Raw genomic sequence first — 25,070 nt, forward strand, 5'->3', positions numbered from 1 at the left:
CGATTGATGATGATGATGATGCAGAGGCGAACGCCAAGTCTGAATCAGCCCTTTTTCCCTCCCGAAACAAAGTGGGATGGCTTTTTCTACGCCCTCCTTCTGGCCTGGAATTCCCTCCCCCTCCATATCCAACAGACCACCACCCTCCCTACATTCCAAGCCTTCCTGAAATCCCACTCCTCCGTGAGCCCTTCCTCAATTAAACCTCTTTTCCCCCAATCCCTCTCTCTTCTGTCTTCTACACCCTCGTACCTGTCCCCTTCAGACACTCGACACTCACCCCTCCCTCCGTCCCACCGCCCTTCTGCCACATCTGTAATTTATTTTCTTTTTTAAATAATATCTATTAAGCGCTTACTACGTGCAAAGCACCATTCTTAGCGCTGGGGAGGTTACAAGGTGATCGGGTTGTCCCACGGGGGGCTCACGGTCTTCCTCCCCATTTTCCAGACGAGGCAACTGAGGCCCAGAGAAGTGAAGGGACCGGCCCAAAGTCACCCAGCTGACGAGCGGCGGGGCCGGGATTTGAACCCGTGGCCTCTGACTCCAAAGCCCGGGCTCTTTCCACTGAGCCACGCTAAATAAATGAATATTTGTTTATAGTCACGCCGGCCTCCCCCTCTAGACCGTAAACTCCAGCAGGGGAGGGAACGCGTCCCCCGACTCTGCCGTACCGCGATCTCCCAAGCGCTCAGTACGGTGCTCCGTACACGGTAGGCGCTCGGTAAGTACCGCCGATGGACGGATTGGCAAAACAGCTCATTCCCGGCCCCTCCGCTTTATCCATCTCAGCATCCACACTCTCCAGGCCCACGCGAGGGATTCCCGGGGATTCCCGGGAAGGGGGACGGAAGTGCGCTCGGTAAGTACTGCCGATGGACGGATTGGCAAAACAGCTCATTCCCGGCCCCTCCGCTTGATCCATCTCAGCAGCCACACTCTCCAGGCCCACGCGAGGGATTCCCGGGGATTCCCGGGAAGGGGGACGGAAGCGCGGGGGGCCCATTTCTCGATTCCGACCTGGGGAGAAGATGGCGGGAGAGCGGCCGGCAAGAGCCTCCTGGCGTTTCCTGGCAAAGTCGGTAATCTTCCAGATGAAGATGCCGTCGTACGTGGACGCCTCCATGTCGTGGATCTGCTGCTGCATGTCGGCCATGGCCAAGTCTTTCAACCCGATGCTCCTTTCCAGCTGCTGGACCTGACGGTTGGTTAGACACGGTCACGACAGCCCGCCCCCCAATCAATCAATCAATCGTATTTCTTGAGCGCTTACTACGTGCAGAGCACTGTACTAAGCGCTTGGGAAGTACAGATTGAGCCCCCACGGAAGACGGGGCTCCTCGGAGGAGTGGGGGCCCAACCGCAGTCCCCGTTCAACCGGGGGCGGCTTCCGGAGGACGCTTCTCCCAGCTCGGCGCCCCAGGACGAGGAAAATCGAAAAGAGGAAGAAACCAACGTCCCCCCCAACGCGGGCCCCGCTTCCCCTCTCCGAGCTTCCACTCGGCTCCAGATGAGGATAATCCACTCGGCACGACGGGACAGCCGGAGGAAAACCGCGAGGGACGGAAACCATTTAATATGGGAGAGGAGAGTCCCACGGGGGAAAGCCGGGGCCACCGAGGCGGCTTCCCTGAAGAGCGGCAGGAGGGCTGCCAGGGAGAGGACGCCCGCGGACCAGCCGATTCCCGACGGGAATGCCGACGCTACAGACCTTGGAACTAAGCGCTTCGATTTTCTCCTGGTCCAGTCGGTGCTGCCGGCTGCAGGCCTCGGCTGTCACGGAGACCCGCTCTACCTCGCGGTTCAACACGCAGACGATGTTCTCGAAGGTGACGGTTTTCCTCTGCAGGGCTTCGCACCTGTGCAGGAGCTCGGCGGAGGGGGCCGGCCCGGGCCCGCCGGAGAAGGAGATGGTCAACGGGACGTTCCCGTCGCCCGGCCCCGGGACATTCCCGCCATTCCCGTGCCGGGCCTCGGTCTCCAGGACGTAGCTCAGCAGCATGCAGAGGTGTCGGGCCACCCACTGACTCTCGTGCTCCTGCAGCTTCTCGTTCTCCACCTACGGGAGACGGGAGGGCCACGGGGGGGATTATTAGTCGGAGTAAAGCGCTCCGGCGCTCAGAACACTGCTTTGCATCGTCATCATCATCATCAATCGCATTTATTGAGCGCTCACTATGTGCAGGGCACCGTAATCGTATTGAGGGCTTACTGTGTGCAGAGCACTGTACTAAGCGCTTGGGAAGTACAGGTTGGCAACATATGGAGACGGTCCCTACCCAACAGTGGGCTCACAGTCTAGAAGACTTGCGACGTTCCCAGCGCTTAGAACGGTGCTTTGCATCATCATCATCATCATCAATCATATTTATTGAGCGCTCACTATGTGCAGGGCACCGTAATCGTATTGAGGGCTTACTGTGTGCAGAGCACTGTACTAAGCGCTTGGGAAGTACAGGTTGGCAACATATGGAGACGGTCCCTACCCAACAGTGGGCTCACAGTCTAGAAGACTTGCAACGTTCCCAGCGCTTAGAACGGTGCTTTGCATCATCATCATCATCATCAATCGCATTTATTGAGCGCTCACTATGTGCAGGGCACCGTAATCGTATTGAGGGCTTACTGTGTGCAGAGCACTGTACTAAGCGCTTGGGAAGTACAGGTTGGCAACATATAGAGACAGTCCCTACCCAACAGTGGGCTCACAGTCTAGAAGACTTGCGACGTTCCCAGCGCTGAAAGCACATAGTAAGCACTTAATCAATGCCATTATTATTAGGAGTCAGAGGTCATGGGTTCTAATTCTGGCCCCACCGCTTGTTGGCTGTGTGACGCTGGGCAAGTCACTTCACTTCTCTGTGCCTCAGTTACCTCATCTGTAGAATGGGGATGAAGACTGTGAGCCCCCTGTGGGACAACCTGATCATCTTGCAGCCTCCCCAGTGCTTAGAACAGTGCTTTGCACATAGTAAGCACTTAATAAATGCCATTATTATTATTATTATTATTATTATTAGGAGTCAGAGGTCATGGGTTCTAATTCTGGCCCCACCGCTTGTTGGCTGTGTGACGCTGGGCAAGTCACTTCACTTCTCTGTGCCTCAGTTACCTCATCTGTAGAATGGGGATGAAGACTGTGAGCCCCCTGTGGGACAACCTGATCATCTTGCAGCCTCCCCAGCGCTTAGAACAGTGCTTTGCACATAGTAAGCACTTAATAAATGCCATTATTATCATTATTATTATTATTATTAGGAGTCAGAGGTCATGGGTTCTAATTCTGGCCCCACCGCTTGTTGGCTGTGTGACGCTGGGCAAGTCACTTCACTTCTCTGTGCCTCAGTTACCTCATCTGTAGAATGGGGATGAAGACTGTGAGCCCCCTGTGGGACAACCCAATCATCTTGCAGCCTCCCCAGCGCTTAGAACAGTGCTTTGCACATAGTAAGCACTTAATAAATGCCATTATTATTATTATTATTATTATTATTAGGAGTCAGAGGTCATGGGTTCTAATTCTGGCCCCACCGCTTGTTAGCTGGGTGACGCTGGGCAAGTCACTTCACTTCTCTGTGCCTCAGTTACCTCATCTGTAGAATGGGGATGAAGACTGTGAGCCCCCTGTGGGAGAACCTGATCATCTTGCAGCCTCCCCAGCGCTTAGAACAGTGCTTTGCACATAGTAAGCACTTAATAAATGCCATTATTATCATTATTATTATTATTATTATTATTATTATTAGGAGTCAGAGGTCATGGGTTCTAATTCTGGCCCCACCGCTTGTTAGCTGTGTGACGCTGGGCAAGTCACTTCACTTCTCTGTGCCTCAGTTACCTCATCTGTTGAATGGGGATGAAGACTGTGAGCCCCCTGTGGGAGAACCTGATCATCTTGCAGCCTCCCCAGCGCTTAGAACAGTGCTTTGCACATAGTAAGCACTTAATCAATGCCATTATTATTATTATTATTATTATTATTAGGAGTCAGAGGTCATGGGTTCTAATCCCAGCTCCACCACTTGTCAGCTGGGTGACGTTGGGCAAGTCACTTAACTTCTCTGGGCCTCAGTTCCTTGATCTGGAAAATGTGGATTAAAACTGTGAGCCCCATGTGGGACAACCTGATTACCTCGTATCCCCCAGCGCTTAGAACAGTGCTTTGCACATAAGTGCTTAATAAATGTATTATTATTATTATTATTATTAGGAGTCAGAGGTCATGGGTTCTAATCCCAGCTCCACCACTTGTCAGCTGGGTGACGTTGGGCAAGTCACTTAACTTCTCTGGGCCTCAGTTCCTTGATCTGGAAAATGCGGATTAAGACTGTGAGCCCCATGTGGGACAACCTGATTACCTTGTATCCCCCCAGCGCTTAGAACAGTGCTTTGCACATAGTAAGCGCTTAATAAATGCCATTATTATTATTATTATTATTATTATTATTATTATTACTAAGCGCTTGGGAAGTACAAATTGAAACACTGTTCTAAGCGCTGGGGGGGCTACAAGGTGATTACATTGTCCCACAGTCTTCATCCCCATTTTACAGATGAGGGGACTGAGGCTCCGAGAAGTTACGCGACTTGCCCAAGGTCACGCAGCAGACATCATCATCATCAATCGTATTTATTGAGCGCTTACTATGTGCAGAGCACTGGACTAAGCTCTTGGGAAGTACAAATTGGCAACACATAGAGACAGTCCCTACCCAACAGTGGGCTCACAGTCTAAAAGGGGGAGACGGAACAAAACCAAACATACTAACAAAATAAGATAAATAGAATAGATATGTACAAATAAAATAAATAGATAAATAAATAGAGTAATAAATACGTACAAACATATATCCATATATACAGGGCTAATCGCTCCACCGCCCCTGCCCCCATCCTCTGAGGCCGCTTGCTGGATGAGCTTATACAAGAAGATAGATATGTACAAAATAGAATAGATATGTACAAACGGCGGGGAAATGGGGATAAATTTATTCCTCTTCCATTCATTCGTTCATTCATTCATTTATCAGTCAATCAATTGTATTTATTGACATGTGGCAGAGCTGGGATTCGAACCCACGACTTCTGGCTCCAAAGCCCACGCTCTTCTCCACTGAGCCCCGCTGCTTCTCTGGCGCTTAACAAATGCCATCATTATTATTACTATCCTCCTCCTCATCATCATCAATCGTATTTATTGAGCGCTGACTGTGTGCAGAGCCCTGTCCTAAGCGCTTGGGAAGGACCAGTGCCGTGCACACAGTAAGCGCTCAATAAATACGAGGGAATGAATTTATTGCTCTATTTATTGATTTATTTTACTTGTACATATCTATTCTATTTATTTTATTTTGTTAGTATGTTTGGTTCTGTTCGCTGCCTCCCCCTTTTAGACTGTGAGCCCACTGTTGGGTAGGGACTGTCTCTATATCTTGCCAATCTGTACTTCCCAAGCGCTTAGTACAGTGCTCTGCACATAGTAAGCGCTCAATAAATACGATTGATGATGATGATGAAGTTGGCAACATATAGAGACAGTCCCTACCCAACAGTGGGCTCACCGACTACTATCGTCATTAGCGCGTATTCCGCGTCAAGCCCTGTTCTGAGCACGGTGGATGGACGCAAGAGCGGCCGTTCGGACAGAATCCCTGTCCTCCTCGAAAGCCAAGCAGGAGGGAGAACGGGGATTGAACTGGAATTTTGGGATGCAAACTGCCCGGTCGGAGAAGTTGCTCACCCCTTTTGGCTTTATTTTTAACATTCCCAAGCCTAGTGGGTACAGCCCCGGCCTGGGATTCAGAAGGACCCGAGTTCTAATCCCAGCCTTGTCTGCTGGGTGACCCAGGGCAAGTCGCTTCGCCTCTCTGGGCCTCAGTTCCCTCATCTGTAAAATGGGGATTAAGCCCGTGAGCCCCCCGTGGGACAGGACTGCGTCCAACCAGCCTGTCTCTACCCCGGCGCGGAGGACGGTGCTTGGCGCGTAGTAAGCGCTTCACAGATACCGTCCTCGCCGAGGAAACACAGAGTAACCCGAGAGTTGATCCCCTTTTCCGGCCCGTGGGGTCTTCGGCTCCCAAGTCGGGCCTCTGATCCCAAACAATCAGAAGTAGTAATAATAATAATAATAATGATGGCATTTATTAAGCGCTTACTATGTGCCAAGCACTGTCCTAAGCGCTGGGGAAGTTACAAGGTGATCAGGTTGTCCCACTGGGGGCTCCCAGTCTTCATCCCCATTTTCCAGACGAGGTCACTGAGGCCCGGGGAAGTGAAGCGACTTGCCCAAGGTCACACAGCTGACCGGTGGCGGAGTCGGCATTTGAACCCATGACCTCTGACTCCAAAGCCCTTGCTCTTTCCACTGAGCCACGCTGCTTCTCTAAAGTATTTCCTGAGCGCTTACTGCGGGCCAAAGCCCTGTACTAAGCGCTCAGGAGGACAGCAGGCAACAACGGGCCCTTTAATCAGTCAATCAATCCTACTTATTGAGCGTCTACTGCACTGTAGTAAGCGCTTGGGAGCCACGTTCCCTGCCCACGACGAGCTCACGGCCTGGAGCGGGGAGACCGACATTAATATAAATAAATCAGGCACGTGTATATAAGTGCCGGTCATTTTAAGGTCATTTTAGGCCCATTTTCCCCCCAGAAATAAAGCCCGTCAAAAGAGTTAGTGGCTAGGAAAATTCCAATGAAGAGATCCGGATGCCCAGCGGAAGTTCTTCCTTGGAACGTAACCAGATTTGGCACTTTTCATTTCTTCCAGGGAAACCGCCTTTCATTTTTGAAGGGGACATCCTTTTCCGTTTCAGAGACTTGCTCAGTACAAACTGTAAAGGGACGGTGAGAGGTTTCCGAACTTATCCCTCAGGGAATTCTGTGACAAGTTTGGAAAACAGACGGAAAAAGAGGTTCTGGGGCGAGGGGTATCTTCCTTATTGAATCTCCTGGCTTTACCAGAGAAGCAGTGTGGCTTTGGAGTCAGAGGTCACGGGTTCAAATCCCGGTCCCGCCGCTTGTCAGCTGTGTGACTTTGGGCAAGTCACTTCACTTCTCTGGGCCTCAGTGACCTCATCTGGAAAATGGGGATTAAGACTGTGAGCCCCACCCTGGGACCACCTGATCACCTTGTAACCTCCCCAGTGCTTAGAACAGTGCTTTGCACATAGTAAGCACTTAATAAATGCCATTATTATTATTATTATTATTACTGATTCCTACCTCCAAAAAAAAAGTTACGGTTTTACATTTTCTGTTGTATGGTTCCTGGTTTTTTGTTTTGCGCTTTTTTAAACGATTATTTTAATAATAATAATAATAATAATTGGCATTTGTTAAGCGCTTACTATGTGCAAAGCACTGTTCTAAGCGCTGGGGAGGATACAGGGTGAACAGGTTGTCCCATGTGGGGCTCACAGTCTTAATCCCCATTTTACAGGTGAGGTAACTGAGGCCCAGAGAAGTTAAGTGACTTGCCCAAGATCACACAGCAGACATGTGGTGGAGTCGGGATTCGAACCCATGACCTCTGACTCCAAAGCCCGGGCTCTTTCCACTGAGCCACGCTGCTTCTCTAAAGCAGCTTTCTACGTGCTTTCTACGTGTCCAGCAGTGTTCTAAAACTGGGTGGCTATTCAATCAATCAATCAATTGGATTTATTGAGCGCTTACTGTGTGCAGAGCACTGTACTAAGCGCTTGGGAAGTCCAAGTTGGCAACATATAGAGACGGTCCCGACCCAACAGTGGGCTCACAGTCTAGAACGGGGCTATTCATGCCAGTCGGGTTGGACACAGTCCCTGTCCCAAATAGGGCTCAGAGGGAAGGGTGGTAGATTTAATCTCCATTTTACAGATGAGCTACTTGAGGCCCAGAGAAATTGTCACATGGCGAGCAACTGGCAGAACAGGGATATTTATTCATTCAATTATTTATTTTATTTGTACATATTTATTCTATATATTTTGTTAAAGATAGTTATTTATTTTAATTGTACATATTTATTCTATATATTTTGTTAAAGATAGTTATTTATTTATTTTAATTGTACATATTTATTCTATTTAGTTTATTTTGTTAATATGCTTTGTCTTGTTGTCTGTCTCCCCCTTCTAGACCGGGAGCCCACTGTTGGGTAGGGACCGTCTCTATATGTTGCCAACCTGTACTTCCCAAGCGCTTAGTACAGTGCTCTGCACACAGTAAGCGCTCAATAAATACGATTGAATGAATGGATATGTTGCCAACTTGTACTTCCCAAGCGCTTAGTACAGTGCTCTGCACACAGTAAGCGCTCAATAAATAAGATTGAATGAATGAATATGTTGCCAACTTGTACTTCCCAAGCGCTTAGTACAGTGCTCTGCACACGGTAAGCGCTCAATAAATACGATTGAATGAATGAATATGTTGCCAACTTGTACTTCCCAAGCGCTTAGTACAGTGCTCTGCACACGGTAAGCGCTCAATAAATACGATTGAATGAATGAATATGTTGCCAACTTGTACTTCCCAAGCGGTTAGTACAGTGCTCTGCACACGGTAAGCGCTCAATAAATACGACTGAATGAATGAATGAATGAATCCTCCGACTCCCGGGCCTGTGCTCTTTCCATCAGACCAAGTTGCTTCAAGCGCTTACTACGTGCCGGGCACTGTACTAAGCGCAGGGGTAGATACAAGCTAATCAAGTTGGACCCGGTCCACAGGCCCCGTAAAGTCAGAATCAGAACCCAGGACCTGAATCCCAGGCCCGGCAAATAGGCTGCTTCCCACGATTAAAATCAGAAATCAATTTATGATTGGTCTCAGTCCGGGGTCCTAAAGGAGAGAATAATAATAATAATAATAATAATAATGATGGAATTTATTAAGCGCTTACTATGTGCAAAGCACTGTTCTAAGCGCCGGGGAGGTTACAAGGTGATCAGGTGGTCCCACGGGGGGCTCAAGTGGCTTAGCGGAGAGAGCGCGAGCTTGGGAGTCAGAGGACGTGGGTTCTAATCCCGCCTCCGCCGCCCGTCTGCTGTGTGACCGTGGGCGAGCCACTTCACTTCTCTGGGCCTCAGTTACCTCATCTGTATAATGGGGATTAAGACCGTGAGCCCCACGTGGGACAATCTGTCCCAGCGCTTCACAAATATTATCATTATTATTATTTTAGATTCCTCTTGTTGAACGCTTCCAACGAGGGCATTTTAAAAGGACCCGGAGCGATCGTTCCGGACGCCCTCCTCGGCTAGTTCCGGCCCGAAAATCCCCCTTACCATTTCAGGGCAGCCGACCACCTGAAACTTGCAGGGAATTCTGCATTTGCCGCACGTCTTTACGTGGTCCTGAAACTGAAGGAAGAGAAAGTCAACACGACGGGCACGCGGCCGGTCACCGGCTTGGCTCCATCCCGCCGTTCCCGCTCCCCTCCCTCGGTCCCAGACGAGGCAGGAAGGGATAATTCGCCGGGAAGTGGGCAGTTCTAAATCCTCCTTTGCGCCGGGGTCCGGGAAATCCGACTCGCCCGCTCCCTGGCCCTCGAGTCTGCCGGCTACGCGAAGGCGACTTAATAATTTGCTTTTTAATATTTTTCACGCGACTCGGAAGTTGAGAGTCTGGATTACGGACTTCTAGACCGTGAATCCACTTTGGGTAGGGACCGTCTCTATACGTTGCCGACTTGGACTTCCCAAGCGCTTAGTACAGTGCTCTGCACACCGTAAGCGCTCAATAAATACGACTGAATGAATTACAGCCGCGAACCTGGAGGGAGCCCCAAGAAGACTTCTCCGGGTGATCGGCCGGGCGTGACCCCATGATGGGGTTGATGGTCTAAGAAAGGATTTTATACCCGGGTTTTACTCCCCGATTGCGATTTTTGGGAGAATGAGAGAAGTCCGTACACACATTCCCGGCCCGCGCCGGCATTTACATACATATCCTTAAAATGATATTAATCATAACTGTGGTATTTATAAAGTGCTTTCTAGGTGCCAAGCACCGTACTATGCGCGGCGTAGATAATGTAATAAACTCATGGGACAAAATCCCTGTCCCACATGGGGCTCACGGATGAAAGGGGAGGGAGAACACGCATTTAATCCCAATTTTATTTTAGATTCCTCTTGTTGAATGCTTCCGGTGACAGTACTTTAAAAGGACCCGGAGCGATTGTTCCGGATTGTTCCCGAGAACACTGCTCCGGGTTATCGGCCGGGAATGACCCCATGATGGGGTTGATGGTCTAAGAAAGGATTTTATACCCGGGTTTTACTCCCCGATCGCGACTTTTGGGAGAACGAGAGAAGTCCGTACACACACTCCCCGGCCCCTCGGCATTTACGTACATTTCCTTAAAATAATATTAATCATAACTGTGGTATTTATAAAGTGCTTTCTAGGTGCCAAGCACTGTACTATGCGCGGCGTAGATAATGTAATAAGCTCATGGGACACAATCCCTGTCCTACCTGGGGCTCACGGATGAAAGGGGAGGGAGAACACGCATTTAATCCCAATTTTATTTTACATTCCTCTTGTTGAATGCTTCCAGTGACAGCATTTTAAAAGGACCCGGAGCGATTGTTCCGGATTGTTCCCGAGAAGACTTCTCCGGGTTATCGGCCGGGAATGACCCTATGATGGGGTTGATGGCCTAAGAAAGGATTTTATACCAGGGTTTTACTCCCCAATTGCGACTTTCGGGAGAACGAGAGAAGTCCATACACACACTCCCCGGCCCCTCGGCATTTATGTACATTTCCTTAAAATAATATTAATCATAACTGTGGTATTTATAAAGTGCTTTCTAGGTGCCAAGCACTGTACTATGCACGGCGTAGATAATGAAATAAGCCCACGAGACACAATCCCTGTCCTACATGGGGCTCACGGATTAAAGGGGAGGGAGAACACGCATTTAATCCCAATTTTATTTTAGATTCCTCTTGTTGAATGCTTCCAATGACAGTACTTTAAAAGGACCCGGAGCGATTATTCCGGATTGTTCCCGAGAAGACTTCTCCGGGTTATCAGCCGGGAATGACCCCATGATGGGGTTGATGGTCTAAGAAAGGATTTTATACCCGGGTTTTACTCCCCGATTGCGATTTTTGGGAGAACGAGAGAAGTCCGTACACACACTCCCCGGCCCCTCGGCATTTACGTACATTTCCTTAAAATAATATTAATCATAACTGTGGTATTTATAAAGTGCTTTCTAGGTGCCAAGCACTGTACTATGCGCGGCGTAGATAATGTAATAAGCTCACGGGACACAATCCCTGTCCTACATGGGGCTCACAGATTAAAGGGGAGGGAGAACACGCATTTAATCCCAATTTTATTTTAGATTCCTCTTGTTGCATGCTTCCGGTGACAGCATTTTAAAAGGACCCGGAGCGATTGTTCTGGATTGTTCCCGAGAAGACTTCTCCGGGTTATCAGCCGGGAATGACCCCATGATGGTCTAAGAAAGGATTTTATACCCGGGTTTTACTCCCCGATTGCGACTTTTGGGAGAACGAGAGAAGTCCGTACACACACTCCCCGGCCACTCGGCATTTATGTACATTTCCTTAAAATAATATTAATCATAACTGTGGTATTTATAAAGTGCTTTCTAGGTGCCAAGCACTGTACTATGCGCGGCGTAGATAATGAAATAAGCTCATGAGACACAATCCCTGTGCTCATGAGGCTCACGGATTAAAGGGGAGGGAGAACACGTATTTAATCCCAATTTTATTTTAGAGTCCTCTTGTTGAATGCTTCCAGTGACAGTACTTTAAAAGGACCCGGAGCGATTGTTCCGGATTGTTCCCGAGAAGACTTCTCCGGGTTATCGGCCGGGAATGACCCCATGATGGGGTTGATGGGCTAAGAAAGGATTTTATACCCGGGTTTTACTCCCCGATCGCGACTTTTGGGAGAACGAGAGAAGTCCGTACACACACTCCCCGGCCCCTCGGCATTTACGTACATTTCCTTAAAATAATATTAATCATAACTGTGGTATTTATAAAGTGCTTTCTAGGTGCCAAGCACTGTACTATGCGCGGCGTAGATAATGTAATAAGCTCATGGGACACAATCCCTGTCCTACCTGGGGCTCACGGATGAAAGGGGAGGGAGAACACGCATTTAATCCCAATTTTATTTTAGAGTCCTCTTGTTGAATGCTTCCAGTGACAGCATTTTAAAAGGACCCGGAGCGATTGTTCCGGATTGTTCCCGAGAAGACTTCTCCGGGTTATCGGCCGGGAATGACCCCATGATGGGGTTGATGGGCTAAGAAAGGATTTTATACCCGGGTTTTACTCCCCAATTGCGACTTTTGGGAGAACGAGAGAAGTCCGTACACACACTCCCCGGCCACTCGGCATTTATGTACATTTCCTTAAAATAATATTAATCATAACTGTGGTATTTATAAAGTGCTTTCTAGGTGCCAAGCACTGTACTATGCGCGGCGTAGATAATGAAATAAGCCCACGAGACACAATCCCTGTGCTACATGAGGCTCACGGATTAAAGGGGAGGGAGAACACGTATTTAATCCCAATTTTATTTTAGATTCCTCTTGTTGCATGCTTCCGGTGACAGCATTTTAAAAGGACCCGGAGCGATTGTTCCGGATTATTCCAGAGAAACCGAGCCACAGAGAGGTTATTTATTTTATTCTGTTAGTATGTTTGGTTCTGTCTCCCCCTTTTCGACTGTGAGCCCACTGTTGGGTAGGGACTGTCTCTAGATGTTGCCAAAATTTGTACTTCCCAAGCGCTTAGTCCAGTGCTCTGCACACAGTAAGCGCTCAATAAATACGATTGATGATGATGATGATGATGATGAAGTGACTGGTCTAAGGACAACAGCAGCAGGAAGCGGTAGAACGGAGCTCAGAAGCCAGGTCTCCTGATTCCCGGGCCCAATGCTCTTTCTACTATCCCACTCAGCTTCCAAGGTGTTAATAATAATAATAATAAATAATAATAATAATAATAATAATAATGAGGGCATTTATTAAGCGCTTACCATGTACAAAGCACTGTTCTGAGCGCTGGGGAGGTTACAAGGAGATCACGTTGTCCCATCACGGTCTTACTCCCTATTTTACAGATAACTGAGGCCCAGAGAAGTGAAGTGACTTGCCCCAAGTCACCCAGCTGACAATTGGCAGAGCCGGGATTTGAACCCGTGACCTCGGACTCCAAAGCCCGGGCTCTTTCCACTGAGCCACATTCAATGTCCCTCTCCCTAGTTTTAGTTCTATCACTGCTTGTCTTCCCGGCTCGACTCTTAGCTTCTCGAAGGAAGGGAAAGCGGCGATCTAGGCTATCGTACTCTCCCAAACGCTTAGTACAGAGCACACAGTAGGCGCTCAATAAATACCATGGAGTGAGACATTTTCAGCATATAAACGTTCTGATTCACTACTTGTTTTGTTGTCCGTCTCCCCCTTCTAGGCTGTGAGCCCGTCGTTGGGTACAGACCGTCTCTATAGGTTGCCAACTTGGACTTCCCAAGCGCTTAGTACAGTGCTCTGCACACAATAAGCGCTCAATAAATACCACGGACCGAGACGTTTTCAGCATATAAATGTCCTGATTCACTACTTGTTTTGTTGTCTGTCTCCCCCTTCTAGACTGTGAGCCCGTCGTTGGGTAGGGACCGTCTCTATAGGTTGCCGACGAGTACTTCCCAAGCGCTCAGTACAGTGCTCTGCACACAGTAAGCGCTCAATAAATACCATGGAGCGAGACGTTTTCAGCATATAAATGTCCTGATTCACTACTTGTTTTGTTGTCCGTCTCCTCCTTCTAGACTGAGCCCGTTGCTGGGTAGGGACCATCTCTATAGGTTGCCGACGGGTACTTCCCAAGCGCTCAGTACACTGCTCTGCACACAGTAAGCGCTCAATAAATACCACGGAGCGAGACGTTTTCGGCATATAAATGTTCTGATTCGCTACTTGTTTTGTTGTCTGTCTCCCCGTTCTAGACTGTGAGCCTGTTGCTGGGTAGGGACCGTCTCTATAGGTTGCCAACGGGTACTTCCCAAGCGCTCAGTACACTGCTCTGCACACAATAAGCGCTCAATAAATACCATGGAGCGAGACGTTTTCAGCATATAAATGTCCTGATTCACTACTTGTTTTGTTGTCTGTCTCCCCTTTCTAGACTGTGAGCCCATTGTTGGGTAGGGACCGTCTCTATAGGTTGCCGACGGGTACTTCCCAAGCGCTCAGTACAGTGCTCTGCACACAATAAGCGCTCAATAAATACCATGCAGCGAGACGTTTTCGGCATATAAACGTTCTGATTCACTACTTGTTTTGTCGTCCATCTCCCCCTTCTAGGCTGTGAGCCCATCGTTGGGTAGGGACCGCCTCTATAGGTTGCCAACTTGGACTTTCCAAGCGCTCAGTACAGTGCTCTGCACACAGTAAGCGCTCAATAAATATCATGGAGCAAGACGTTTTCAGCATATAAACGTTCTGATTCACTACTTGTTTTGTTGTCCGTCTCCCCGTTCTAGACTGTGAGCCTGTTGCTGGGTAGGGACCGTCTCTATAGGTTGCCAACGGGTACTTCCCAAGCGCTCAGTACAGTGCTCTGCACACAGTAAGCGCTCAATAAATACCATGCAGCGAGACGTTTTTGGCATATAAACATTCTGATTCACTACTTGTTTTGTCGTCTGTCTCCCCCTTCTAGGCTGTGAGCCCGTTGTTGGGTAGGGACCATCGCTATAGGTTGCCGACGGGTACTTCCCGAGCGCTCAGTACACTGCTCTGCACACAGTAAGCGCTCAATAAATACCATGGAGTGAGCCGTTTTTGGCATATAAACGTTCTGATTCACTACTTGTTTTGTTGTCCGTCTCCCCCTTCTAGGCTGTGAGCCCGTCGTTGGGTACAGACCGTCTCTATAGGTTGCCAGCTTGGACTTCCCAAGCGCTTAGTACAGTGCTCTGCACACAATAAGCGCTCAATAAATACCATGGACCGAGACGTTTTCAGCATATAAATGCCCTGATTCACTACTTGTTTTGTCGTCTGTCTCCCCCTTCTAGACTGTGAGCCCGTTGCTGGGTAGGGACCGTCTCTAGATGTTGCCAACTTGGACTTCCCAAGCGCTCAGTACAGTGCTCTGCACACAGTAAGCGCTCAATAAATACCATGCAGCGAGACGTTTTCGGCATATAAACGTTCTGATTCACTACTTGTTTTGTTGTCCGTCTCCCCCTTCTAGACTGTGAGCCCGTCGCTGGGTAGGGACCGTCTCTATAGGTTGCCGACGAGTACTTCCCAAGCGCTCAGTACAGTGCTCTGCACACAGTAAACGCTCAATAAATACCATGGAGCGAGACGTTTTCAGCATATAAATGTCCTGATTCACTACTTGTTTTGTCGTCTGTCTCCCCCTTCTAGACTGTGAGCCCATTGTTGGGTAGGGACCATCTCTATAGATTGCTGACAGGTATTTCCCAAGCGCTCAGTACAGTGCTCTGCACACAATAAGCGCTCAATAAATACCATGGAGCGAGACGTTTTCAGCATATAAACATTCTGATTCACTACTTGTTGTCTGTCTCCCCCTTCTAGATCTGTCTCCCTCTCTAGACCGTGAGCCCGCTGTCGGATAGGGACCGTCTCTATATGTTGCCAACTTGGACTTCCCAAGCGCTCAGTACAGTGCTCTGCACACAGTAAGCACTCAATAAATACCATGCAGCGAGACGTTTTTAGCATATAAACATTCTGATTCACTACTTATTTTGTCGTCTGTCTCCCCCTTCTAGACTGTGAGCCCGCTGTTGGGTACGGACCGTCTCTATAGGTTGCCAACTGGACTTCCCAAGCGCCTAGTACAGTGCTCTGCACACAGTAAGCGCTCAATAAATACGACTGGATGAATGAATGAGGCGTGTGGATTCCTTGGAAGGCCGTGGAGAAAAACAGTTGAGTGCGATATGCTCCTGCCTTGATGATTTAACCTGACACGAGCAGATATTTAAAGAAATTTAAAGATATTTAAATATTGTACCTATTTATTCGATTTATTTTATTTGGTTAATATGTTTTGTTGTCGGTCTCCCCCTTCTAGACCGTGAGCCCGCTGTTGGGTACGGACCGTCTCTAAATGTTGCCAACTTGGACTTCCCAAGCGCCTAGTACAGTGCTCTGCACACAGTAAGCGCTCAATAAATACGACTGGATGAATGAATGGGGCGTGTGGATTCCTTGGAAGGCCGTGGAGAAAAACAGTTGAGTGCGCTATGCTCCTGCCTTGACGATTTGACCTGACACGAGCGGATATTTACAGAAATTTAAAGATATTTAAATATTGTATATATTTATTTTATTTTGTTAATCAATCAATCAATCGTACTTATTGAGCGCTTACTGTGTGCAGAGCACTGGACTAAGCGCTTGTTGGGAAGTGGACTGTGAACCCGCCGTTGGGTAGGGACCGTCTCTATAGGTTGCTGACTTGGACTTCCCAAGCGCTCAGTACAGTGCTCTGCACACAGTAAGCGCTCAATAAATACGACTGACTGAATGAATGACTGAATGAATGAATGAATGAAGAAGCAACACGCGCTCAGAGCAGTGCGGCCTAGTGGAAGGAGCCCGGGCCCGGGAGTTGGAGGATCCGGGTTCCAATCCTGGCTCCGCCGCCACGCGCCTGTTGTGTGACCTTGGGCGAGCCGCTTCACTTCTCTGGACCACGGGTTCCTCATCTGTGGATTCCAGACCTGGAATTCCCACAGAGGCCGGGGCCCGGGGCCGACCTGAGGACCGTGGATGGGAATTACGGTTTCGGTTAAGCGCTTACTATGTGCCAAGCACTGTTCTAAGCGCTGGGGTGGAGCAGCGCGGCTCAGTGGGAAGTCAGAGGGCGTGGGTTCAAATCCCGGCTCCGCCGCTTGGCAGCTGGGTGACCTTGGGCGAGTCGCTTCACTTCTCGGGGCCTCAGTGACCTCGTCTGGAAAATGGGGATTGACTGTGATCCCTCCGTGGGACAACCTGATCACCTTGTAACCTCCCCAGCGCTTAGAACAGTGCTCTGCACATAGTAAGCGCTTAATAAATGCCATCATTATTCTTGTTATTCTCTGTGCCTCAGTTACCTCATCTGTAAAATGGGGATGAAGACCGTGAGCCCCACGTGGGACAACCTGATCCCATTCATTCATTCATTCATTCAATCGTATTTATTGAGCGCTTACTGTGTGCAGAGCACTGTACTAAGCGCTAGGGAAGTCCTAGTTGGCAGCATAGAGAGACTGTCCCTACCCAACAGTGGGCTCACAGTCTAGAAGGGGGAGCACTGTATCCTCCCCAGCGCTTAGAACAGTGCTTGGCACATAGTAAGCGCTTAACAAATGCCATCGTTATTACTATTAAGGTAACTGGGTTGGAAATCAATCAATCAGTCGTATTTATTGAGCGCTTACTGTGTGCAGAGCACTGTCCTAAGCGCTTGGGAAGTACAAGTTGGCAACATATAGTACAGCGCTGACCACATAACAAATACCACAGTTATCATAATCGCTATTATTATTTAGACCTTGCAGCTCCTCAGAGGAGAGGAACTATAGAAATTCAGGGATCGCTGGACTTCCTTAAATCATAATAATGATGGCATTTATTAAGCGCTTACTATGTGCAAAGCACTGTTCTAAGCGCTGGGGAGGTTACAAGTGATTGGGTGGTCTCACAGGGGGCTCACAGTCTTCATCCCCATTTTCCAGATGAGGTCACTGAGGCCCAGAGAAGTGCTTGGCACATAGTAAGCGTTTTACAAATACCATCATGTTTATTATTATTACCGTAGCGTATCTACCCCAGTGCTTAGTATTCATTCATTCATTCAATCATATTTATTGAGCGCTTACTGTGTGCAGAGCACTGTATTTATTATTATTACTGTAGTCTATCTACCCCAGGGCTTAGTATTCATTCATTCATTCAATCGTATTTATTGAGCGCTTACTGTGTGCAGAGCACTGTATTTATTATTATCACCGGAGTGCATCTACCCCAGTGCTTAGTATTCATTCATTCATTCAACCGTATTTATTGAGCGCTTACTGTGTGCAGAGCACTGTATTTATTATTATCACCGGAGTGTATCTACCCCAGTGCTTAGTATTCATTCATTCATTCAATCGTATTTATTGAGCGCTTACTGTGTGCAGAGCACTGTATTTATTATTATCACCGGAGTGTATCTACCCCAGTGCTTAGTATTCATTCATTCATTCAATCGTATTTATTGAGCGCTTACTGTGTGCAGAGCACTGTACTAAGCGCTTGGGAAGTACAAGTTGGCAACATACAGCACAGCGCTGACCACATAACAAATACCACAGTTATCATAATCACTATTATTATTTAGACCTCAGAGCTCCTCAGAGGAGAGGAACTAGAGAAATTCAGGGATCGCTGAACTTCCTTAAATCATAATAACGATGGCATTTATTAAGCGCTTACTATGTGCAAAGCACGGTTCTAAGCGCTGGGGAGGTTACAAGGTGATCGGGTTGGCCCATGGGGGGCTCACAGTCTTCATCTCCATTTTACAGATGAGGGAACTGAGGCACAGAGAATTTCATTCATTCATTCATCCATTCAGTCGTATTTATTGAGTGCTTACTGTGTGCAGGGCACTGTACTAAGCGCTTGGGAAGTACAAGTTGGCAACATATAGCACAGCACTGACCACATAACAAATACCACAGTTATCATAATCACTATTATTATTTAGACCTCGGAGCTCCTCGGAGGAGAGGAACTGTATTAATTTAGGAACCACTGGACTTCCTTAAATAATAATAATAACGATGACATTTATTAAGCGCTTACTATGTGCAAGGCACTGTTCTAAGCGCTGGAGAGGTTACAAGGTGATCAGGTTGGCCCACGGGAGGCTCACAGTCTTAATCCCCATTTTACAGATGAGGGAACAGGCATGGAGAATTTCATTCATTCATTCATTCAATCGTATTTATTGAGCGCTTACTGTGTGCAGGGCACTGTACTAAGCGCTTGGGAAGTACAAGTCGGCAACATATAGTACAGCACTGACCACATAAATACCACAGTTATCATAATCACTATTATTATTTAGACCTCGGAGCTCCTCGGAGGAGAGGAACTATAGAAATTCAGGGACCTCTGGACTTCCTTAAATAATAATAATAACGATGGCATTTATTAAGCGCTTACTATGTGCAAGGCACTGTTCTAAGCGCTGGGGAGGTTACAAGGTGATCAGGTTGGCCCACGGGAGGCTCACAGTCTTAATCCCCATTTTACAGATGAGGGAACAGGCATGGAGAATTTCATTCATTCATTCATTCAATCGTATTTATTGAGCGCTTACTGTGTGCAGGGCACTGTACTAAGCGCTTGGGAAGTACAAGTCGGCAACATATAGTACAGCACTGACCACATAAATACCACAGTTATCAGAATCACTATTATTATTTAGACCTCGGAGCTCCTCGGAGGAGAGGAACTATAGAAATTTCAGGGACCTCTGGATTTCCTTAAATAATAATAATAACGATGGCATTTATTAAGCGCTTACTATGTGCAAGGCACTGTTCTAAGCGCTGGAGAGGTTACAAGGTGATCAGGTTGGCCCACGGTGGGCTCACAGTCTTCATCCCCATTTTACAGATGAGGGAACGGGCACGGAGAATTTAATTCATTCATTCATTCATTCATTCAATCGTATTTATTGAGCGCTTACTGTGTGCAGAGCACTGTACTAAGTGCTTGGGAAGTACAAGTAGGCAACATATAGCACAGCACTGAACACATAAATACCACAGTTATCGTAATCACTATTATTATTTAGACCTTGGAGCTCCTCGGAGGAGAGGAACTATAGAAATTTCAGGGACCTCTGGACTTCCTTAAATAATAATAATAACGATGGCATTTATTAAGCGCTTACTATGTGCAAGGCACTGTTCTAAGCGCTGGAGAGGTTACAAGGTGATCAGGTTGGCCCACGGGGGGCTCACAGTCTTCATCCCCATTTTACAGATGAGGTAACAGGCATGGAGAATTTCATTCATTAATTCATTCATTCAATCGTATTTATTGAGCGCTTACTGTGTGCAGAGCACTGCACTAAGCGCTTGGGAAGTACAAGTTGGCAACATATAGTAAGCACTGACCACATAAATACCACAGTTATCATAATCACTATTATTATTTAGACCTCGGAGCTCCTCGGAGGAGAGGAACTATAGAAATTTCAGGGACCTCTGGACTTCCTTAAATAATAATAATAACGATGGCATTTATTAAGCATTTACTATGTGCAAGGCACTGTTCTAAGCGCTGGAGAGGTTACAAGGAGATCAGGTTGGCCCACGGGGGGCTCACAGTCTTCATCCCCATTTTACAGATGAGGGAACGGGCACGGGGAACGGAAAGAGCCCGGGCTTTGGATTCAGAGGTCATGGGTTTGAATCCCGGCTGCACCACAAGTCTGCTGTGTGACCTTGGGCAAGTCACTTCACTTCTCTGAGCCTCGGTTACCTCATCTGTAAAAATGGGGATTAAGACTGTGAGCCCCACGTGGGACAACTCGATCACACTGTATCCCCCCCAGCGCTTAGAACAGTGCTTGGCACATAGTAAGCGCTTAACAAATGCCATCATTATTATTATTCATTCATTCATTCATTCAATCGTATTTATTGAGCGCTTACTGTGTGCAGAGCACTGGACTAAGCGCTTGGGAAGTCCAAGTTGGCAACACCTAGAGACGGTCCCTACCCGACAGCGGGCTCACGGTCTAGAAGGGGGAGACTGAGAACAAAACAAAACGTATTAACAAAATAAAATAAATAGAATAAACGTGTACAAATAAAATAGAGAAGCAGAGAGAATAAAATTAGAGAAGCAGCGTGGCTCAGTGGAAAGAGCCCGGGCTTTGGAGTCAGAGGTCATGGGTTCGAATCCCGGCTCCGCCACAAGTCTGCTGTGTGACCTTGGGCAAGTCACTTCACTTCTCTGAGCCTCGGTTACCTCATCTGTAAAAATGGGGATTAAGACTGTGAGCCCCGCGTGGGACAACTTGATCACATTGTATCCTCCCCAGCGCTTAGAACAGTGCTTGGCACATAGTAAGCGCTTAACGATTGCCATCATTATTATTATTCATTCATTCATTCAATCATATTTATTGAGCGCTTACTATGTGCAGAGCACTGGACTAAGCGCTTGGGAAGTACAAATTGGCAACACATAGAGACGGTCCCTACCCGACAGCGGGCTCACGGTCTAGAAGGGGGAGACTGAGAACAAAACGTATTAACAAAATAAAATAAATAGAAGAAACGTGTACAAATAAAATAGAGTAATACGTACAAACATACAAACACGTCATTTAAGTGAATTTGCCCCAGATAGAGTAATAAATACATACAAACGTATATACATATAATTGAAGTGACTTTGCCCAAAGTATCCCGCTGTATATATATGTATATATATGTATATACATATAATTTAAGTGAATTTGCCCCAAATAGAGTAATAAATACATACAAACGTATATACATATAATTTAAGTGAATTTTCCCCAAATAGAGTAATAAATACATACAAACGTATATACATATAATTGAAGTGACTTTGCCCAAAGAATCCCGCTGTATATATATGTATATATATGTATATACATATAATTTAAGTGAATTTGCCCCAAATAGAGTAATAAATACATACAAACGTATATACATATAATTTAAGTGAATTTTCCCCAAATAGAGTAATAAATACATACAAACATATATACATATAATTGAAGTGACTTTGCCCAAAGCCACCCGGCTGACAGTTGGCGGAGGCGGGATTTGAACCCAGGACCTCGGACTCCAAAGCCCGGGCTGTTTTCCACTGAGCCCCGCGGCTTCTCGCCTATCGGTCGGCCACCGTCCCCGCCAATCCCTACTCCGGACCAAAGCCCAATTTACCTTCTCTCGCGGAATTTTCTTTTTCCCGCAGCCTTCGCACGTCAAGGGGAACCGGGGGCAGGTCTCATCGTGGGCCTGCCAAGAGAAGAAACCAGGGATCGTTCGTTCATTCCCTCCATCGCACTTATTGAGCGCTCACTGTGTGCAGAGCGCTGGACTGAGCGCTTGGGAAGTCCGAGCCGGCGACCTCTGGAGACGGTCCCTACCCGACAACGGGCTCTGGAGTCGGGGGTCCTGGGTTCAAATCCCGGCTCCGCCAATTGTCAGCTGGGTGACTTTGGGCGAGTCACTTCGCTTCTCCGGGCCTCAGTTCCCTCATCTGGAAAATGGGGATTGTGACTGTGAGCCCTCCGTGGGCCAACCTCATCACCTTGTAACCTCCCCAGCGCTTAGAACAGTGCTTTGCACATGGTAAGCGCTTAATAAATGCCATTATTATTATTATTATTATTCTCTGGGCCTCGGTTCCCTCATCTGTAAAATGGGGATTGAGACTGTGAGCCCCACATGGGACAACCTGATCACCTTGTACCCTCCCCAGCGCTTAGAACAGTGCTTTGCACATAGTAAGCGCTTAACAAATGCCATCATTATTATTATTATTATTCTCTGGGCTTCGGTTCCCTCATCTGTAAAATGGGGATTGAGACTGTGAGCCCCACATGGGACAACCTGATCACCTTGTACCCTCCCCAGCGCTTAGAACAGTGCTTTGCACATAGTAAGCGCTTAACAAATGCCATCATTATTATTATTATTATTATTCTCTGGGCCTCGGTTCCCTCATCTGTAAAATGGGGATTGAGACTGTGAGCCCCACATGGGACAACCTGATCACCTTGTACCCTACCCAGCGCTTAGAACAGTGCTTTGCACATAGTAAGCGCTTAACAAATGCCATCATTATTATTATTATTATTATTCTCTGGGCCTCAGTTCCCTCATCTGTAAAATGGGGATTGAGACTGTGAGCCCCACATGGGACAACCTGATCACCTTGTACCCTACCCAGCGCTTAGAACAGTGCTTTGCACATAGTAAGCGCTTAATAAATGTTATTATTATTATTATTATTCTCTGGGCCTCAGTTCCCTCATCTGTAAAATGGGGATTGAGACTGTGAGCCCTCCGTGGGCCAACCTGATCACCTTGTAACCTCCCCAGCGCTTAGAACGGTGTTTTGCACATAGTAAGTGCTTAATAAATGTCATCATTATTATTTTATTCTCTGGGCCTCGGTTCCCTCATCTGTAAAATGGTAATTGAGACCGTGAGCCCCCCCGGGACAACCTGATTGCCTTGTAACCTCCCCAACGCTTAGAACAGTGCTTTGCACGTGGTAAGTGCTTAATAAATGCCATCATTATTATTACTATTATTATTCTCTGGGCCTCGGTTCCCTCATCTGTAAAATGGGGATTGAGACTGTGAGCCCCCCGTGGGCCAACCTGATCACCTTGTAACCTCCCCAGCGCTTTGCACATGGTAAGCGCTTAATAATGTCATCATTATTATTATTATTATTATTATTCTCTGGGCCTCGGTTCCCTCATCTATAAAATGGGGATTGGCTGTGAGCCCCCTGGGGACAACCTCATCACCTTGCATCTCCCCAGCGCTTCGAACAGTGCTTTGCACATAGTAAGCGCTTAATAAATGCCCTCATTATTATTATTATTATTATTAGAAGGGGGAGACGGACGACAAAACAAAACATGTGGACCAACAAAACATATCTATTCTATTTATTTTATTTTGTTAATATGTTTGGTTTTGTTGTCTGTCTCCCCCTTCTAGCCTGTGAGCCCACTGGTGGGTAGGGACCGCCTCTAGACGTTGCCAACTTGGACTTCCCAAGCGCTTAGTCCAGTGCTCTGCACACAGTAAGCGCTCAATAAATACGATTGATTGATTGATAATGATAATAATAATTTTGGTATTTGTTAAGCGCTCTCTATGTGCAAAGCACTGTTCTAAGCGCTGGGGAGGATACAAGGTAATCAGGTTGTCCCATGGGGGGCTCCCAGTCTTCATCCCCATTTTGCAGACAAGGCAACTGAGGCCCAGAGAAGTGACTTGCCCCAAGTCACACAGCTGACAAGCGGCGGAGCCGGGATTTGAACCCATGACCTCGGGCTCCCAAGCCCGGGCTCTTTCCGCTGAGCCGCGCTGCTTCCACTGCAGCTGCCTCTCAGTATTTACTGAGCGCTTCCCGTACGCAGAGCACTGTACTGCGCGCTTGGGAAAGTGCAATCCAAGCCCTGCCCTCCAATCATTCATTCATCATCATCATCAATCGGATTTATTGAGCGCTTACTAGGTGCAGAGCACTGTACTAAGCGCTTGGGAAGTCCAAATTGGCAACATACAGAGACAGTCCCTACCCAACAGCAGGCTCACAGTCTAAAAGGGGGAGACAGAGAACAAAACCAAACATATTAACAAAATAAAATAAATAGAATAGATATGGACAAGTAAAATAAATAGAGTAATAAATATGAACAAACATATATACAGGTGCAGTGGGGAAGGGAAGGAGGTAAGATGGGGGGGGATGGAGTGTACTAAGCGCCGGGGTGGATACAAGGTAATCAGGTGGTCCCACGGTCTTCATCCCCCTTTTCCAGATGAGGGAACTGAGGCCCAGAGAAGTGAAGTGACTCGCCCAAGGTCACACGGCAGACGAGCGGCGGAGGCGGGATTAGAACCCACGCCCTCTGACTCCCAAGCCCGGGCTCTTCCCGCTGAGCCACGCTGCTTCTCAACACAACAAACGCGCACCTCCTGTCCCTCTCTTTGCCTCTCAGCCATTGCTCTGTCCGTCCCTGTTTATTGATGATAATAATAATAATAATAATAATTGTGGTATTTGTTAAGCGCTTACTATGTGCCAAGCACTGTACTAAGCGCTGGGGAGGATACAAGGTGATGAGGTTGGCCCACGGGGGGCTCACAATCTTAATTCCCATTTTACAGATGAGGGAACTGCTCTGTCCATCCCTGTTTACTGATGCTAATAATAATAATAATAATAATAATAATAATGATTTTGGTATTAAGCACTCACTATGT

At 47.4% G+C, this 25,070-nt stretch overlaps 1 protein-coding gene across 1 annotated transcript in view; it reads right to left on the bottom strand.

Annotated features, from left to right (window-relative positions):
* TRAF2 (TNF receptor associated factor 2) overlaps positions 1–25,070 on the bottom strand; it is an 84,268-nt gene that overhangs the window by 16,109 nt on the left and 43,089 nt on the right. Inside the window, exons 4-7 of the mRNA XM_038767768.1 lie at positions 21,999–22,073; positions 9,269–9,343; positions 1,712–2,059; positions 1,021–1,198 (exon numbers count right to left, since the gene is read on the bottom strand). Coding sequence (XP_038623696.1) covers positions 1,021–1,198; positions 1,712–2,059; positions 9,269–9,343; positions 21,999–22,073 — 676 coding nt within the window. The remainder of the gene's footprint in view (positions 1–1,020; positions 1,199–1,711; positions 2,060–9,268; positions 9,344–21,998; positions 22,074–25,070) is intronic.

Source organism: Tachyglossus aculeatus, chromosome 27 (genome assembly GCF_015852505.1).
Source record: "Tachyglossus aculeatus isolate mTacAcu1 chromosome 27, mTacAcu1.pri, whole genome shotgun sequence".
NCBI classification, from domain to species: domain Eukaryota; kingdom Metazoa; phylum Chordata; class Mammalia; order Monotremata; family Tachyglossidae; genus Tachyglossus; species Tachyglossus aculeatus.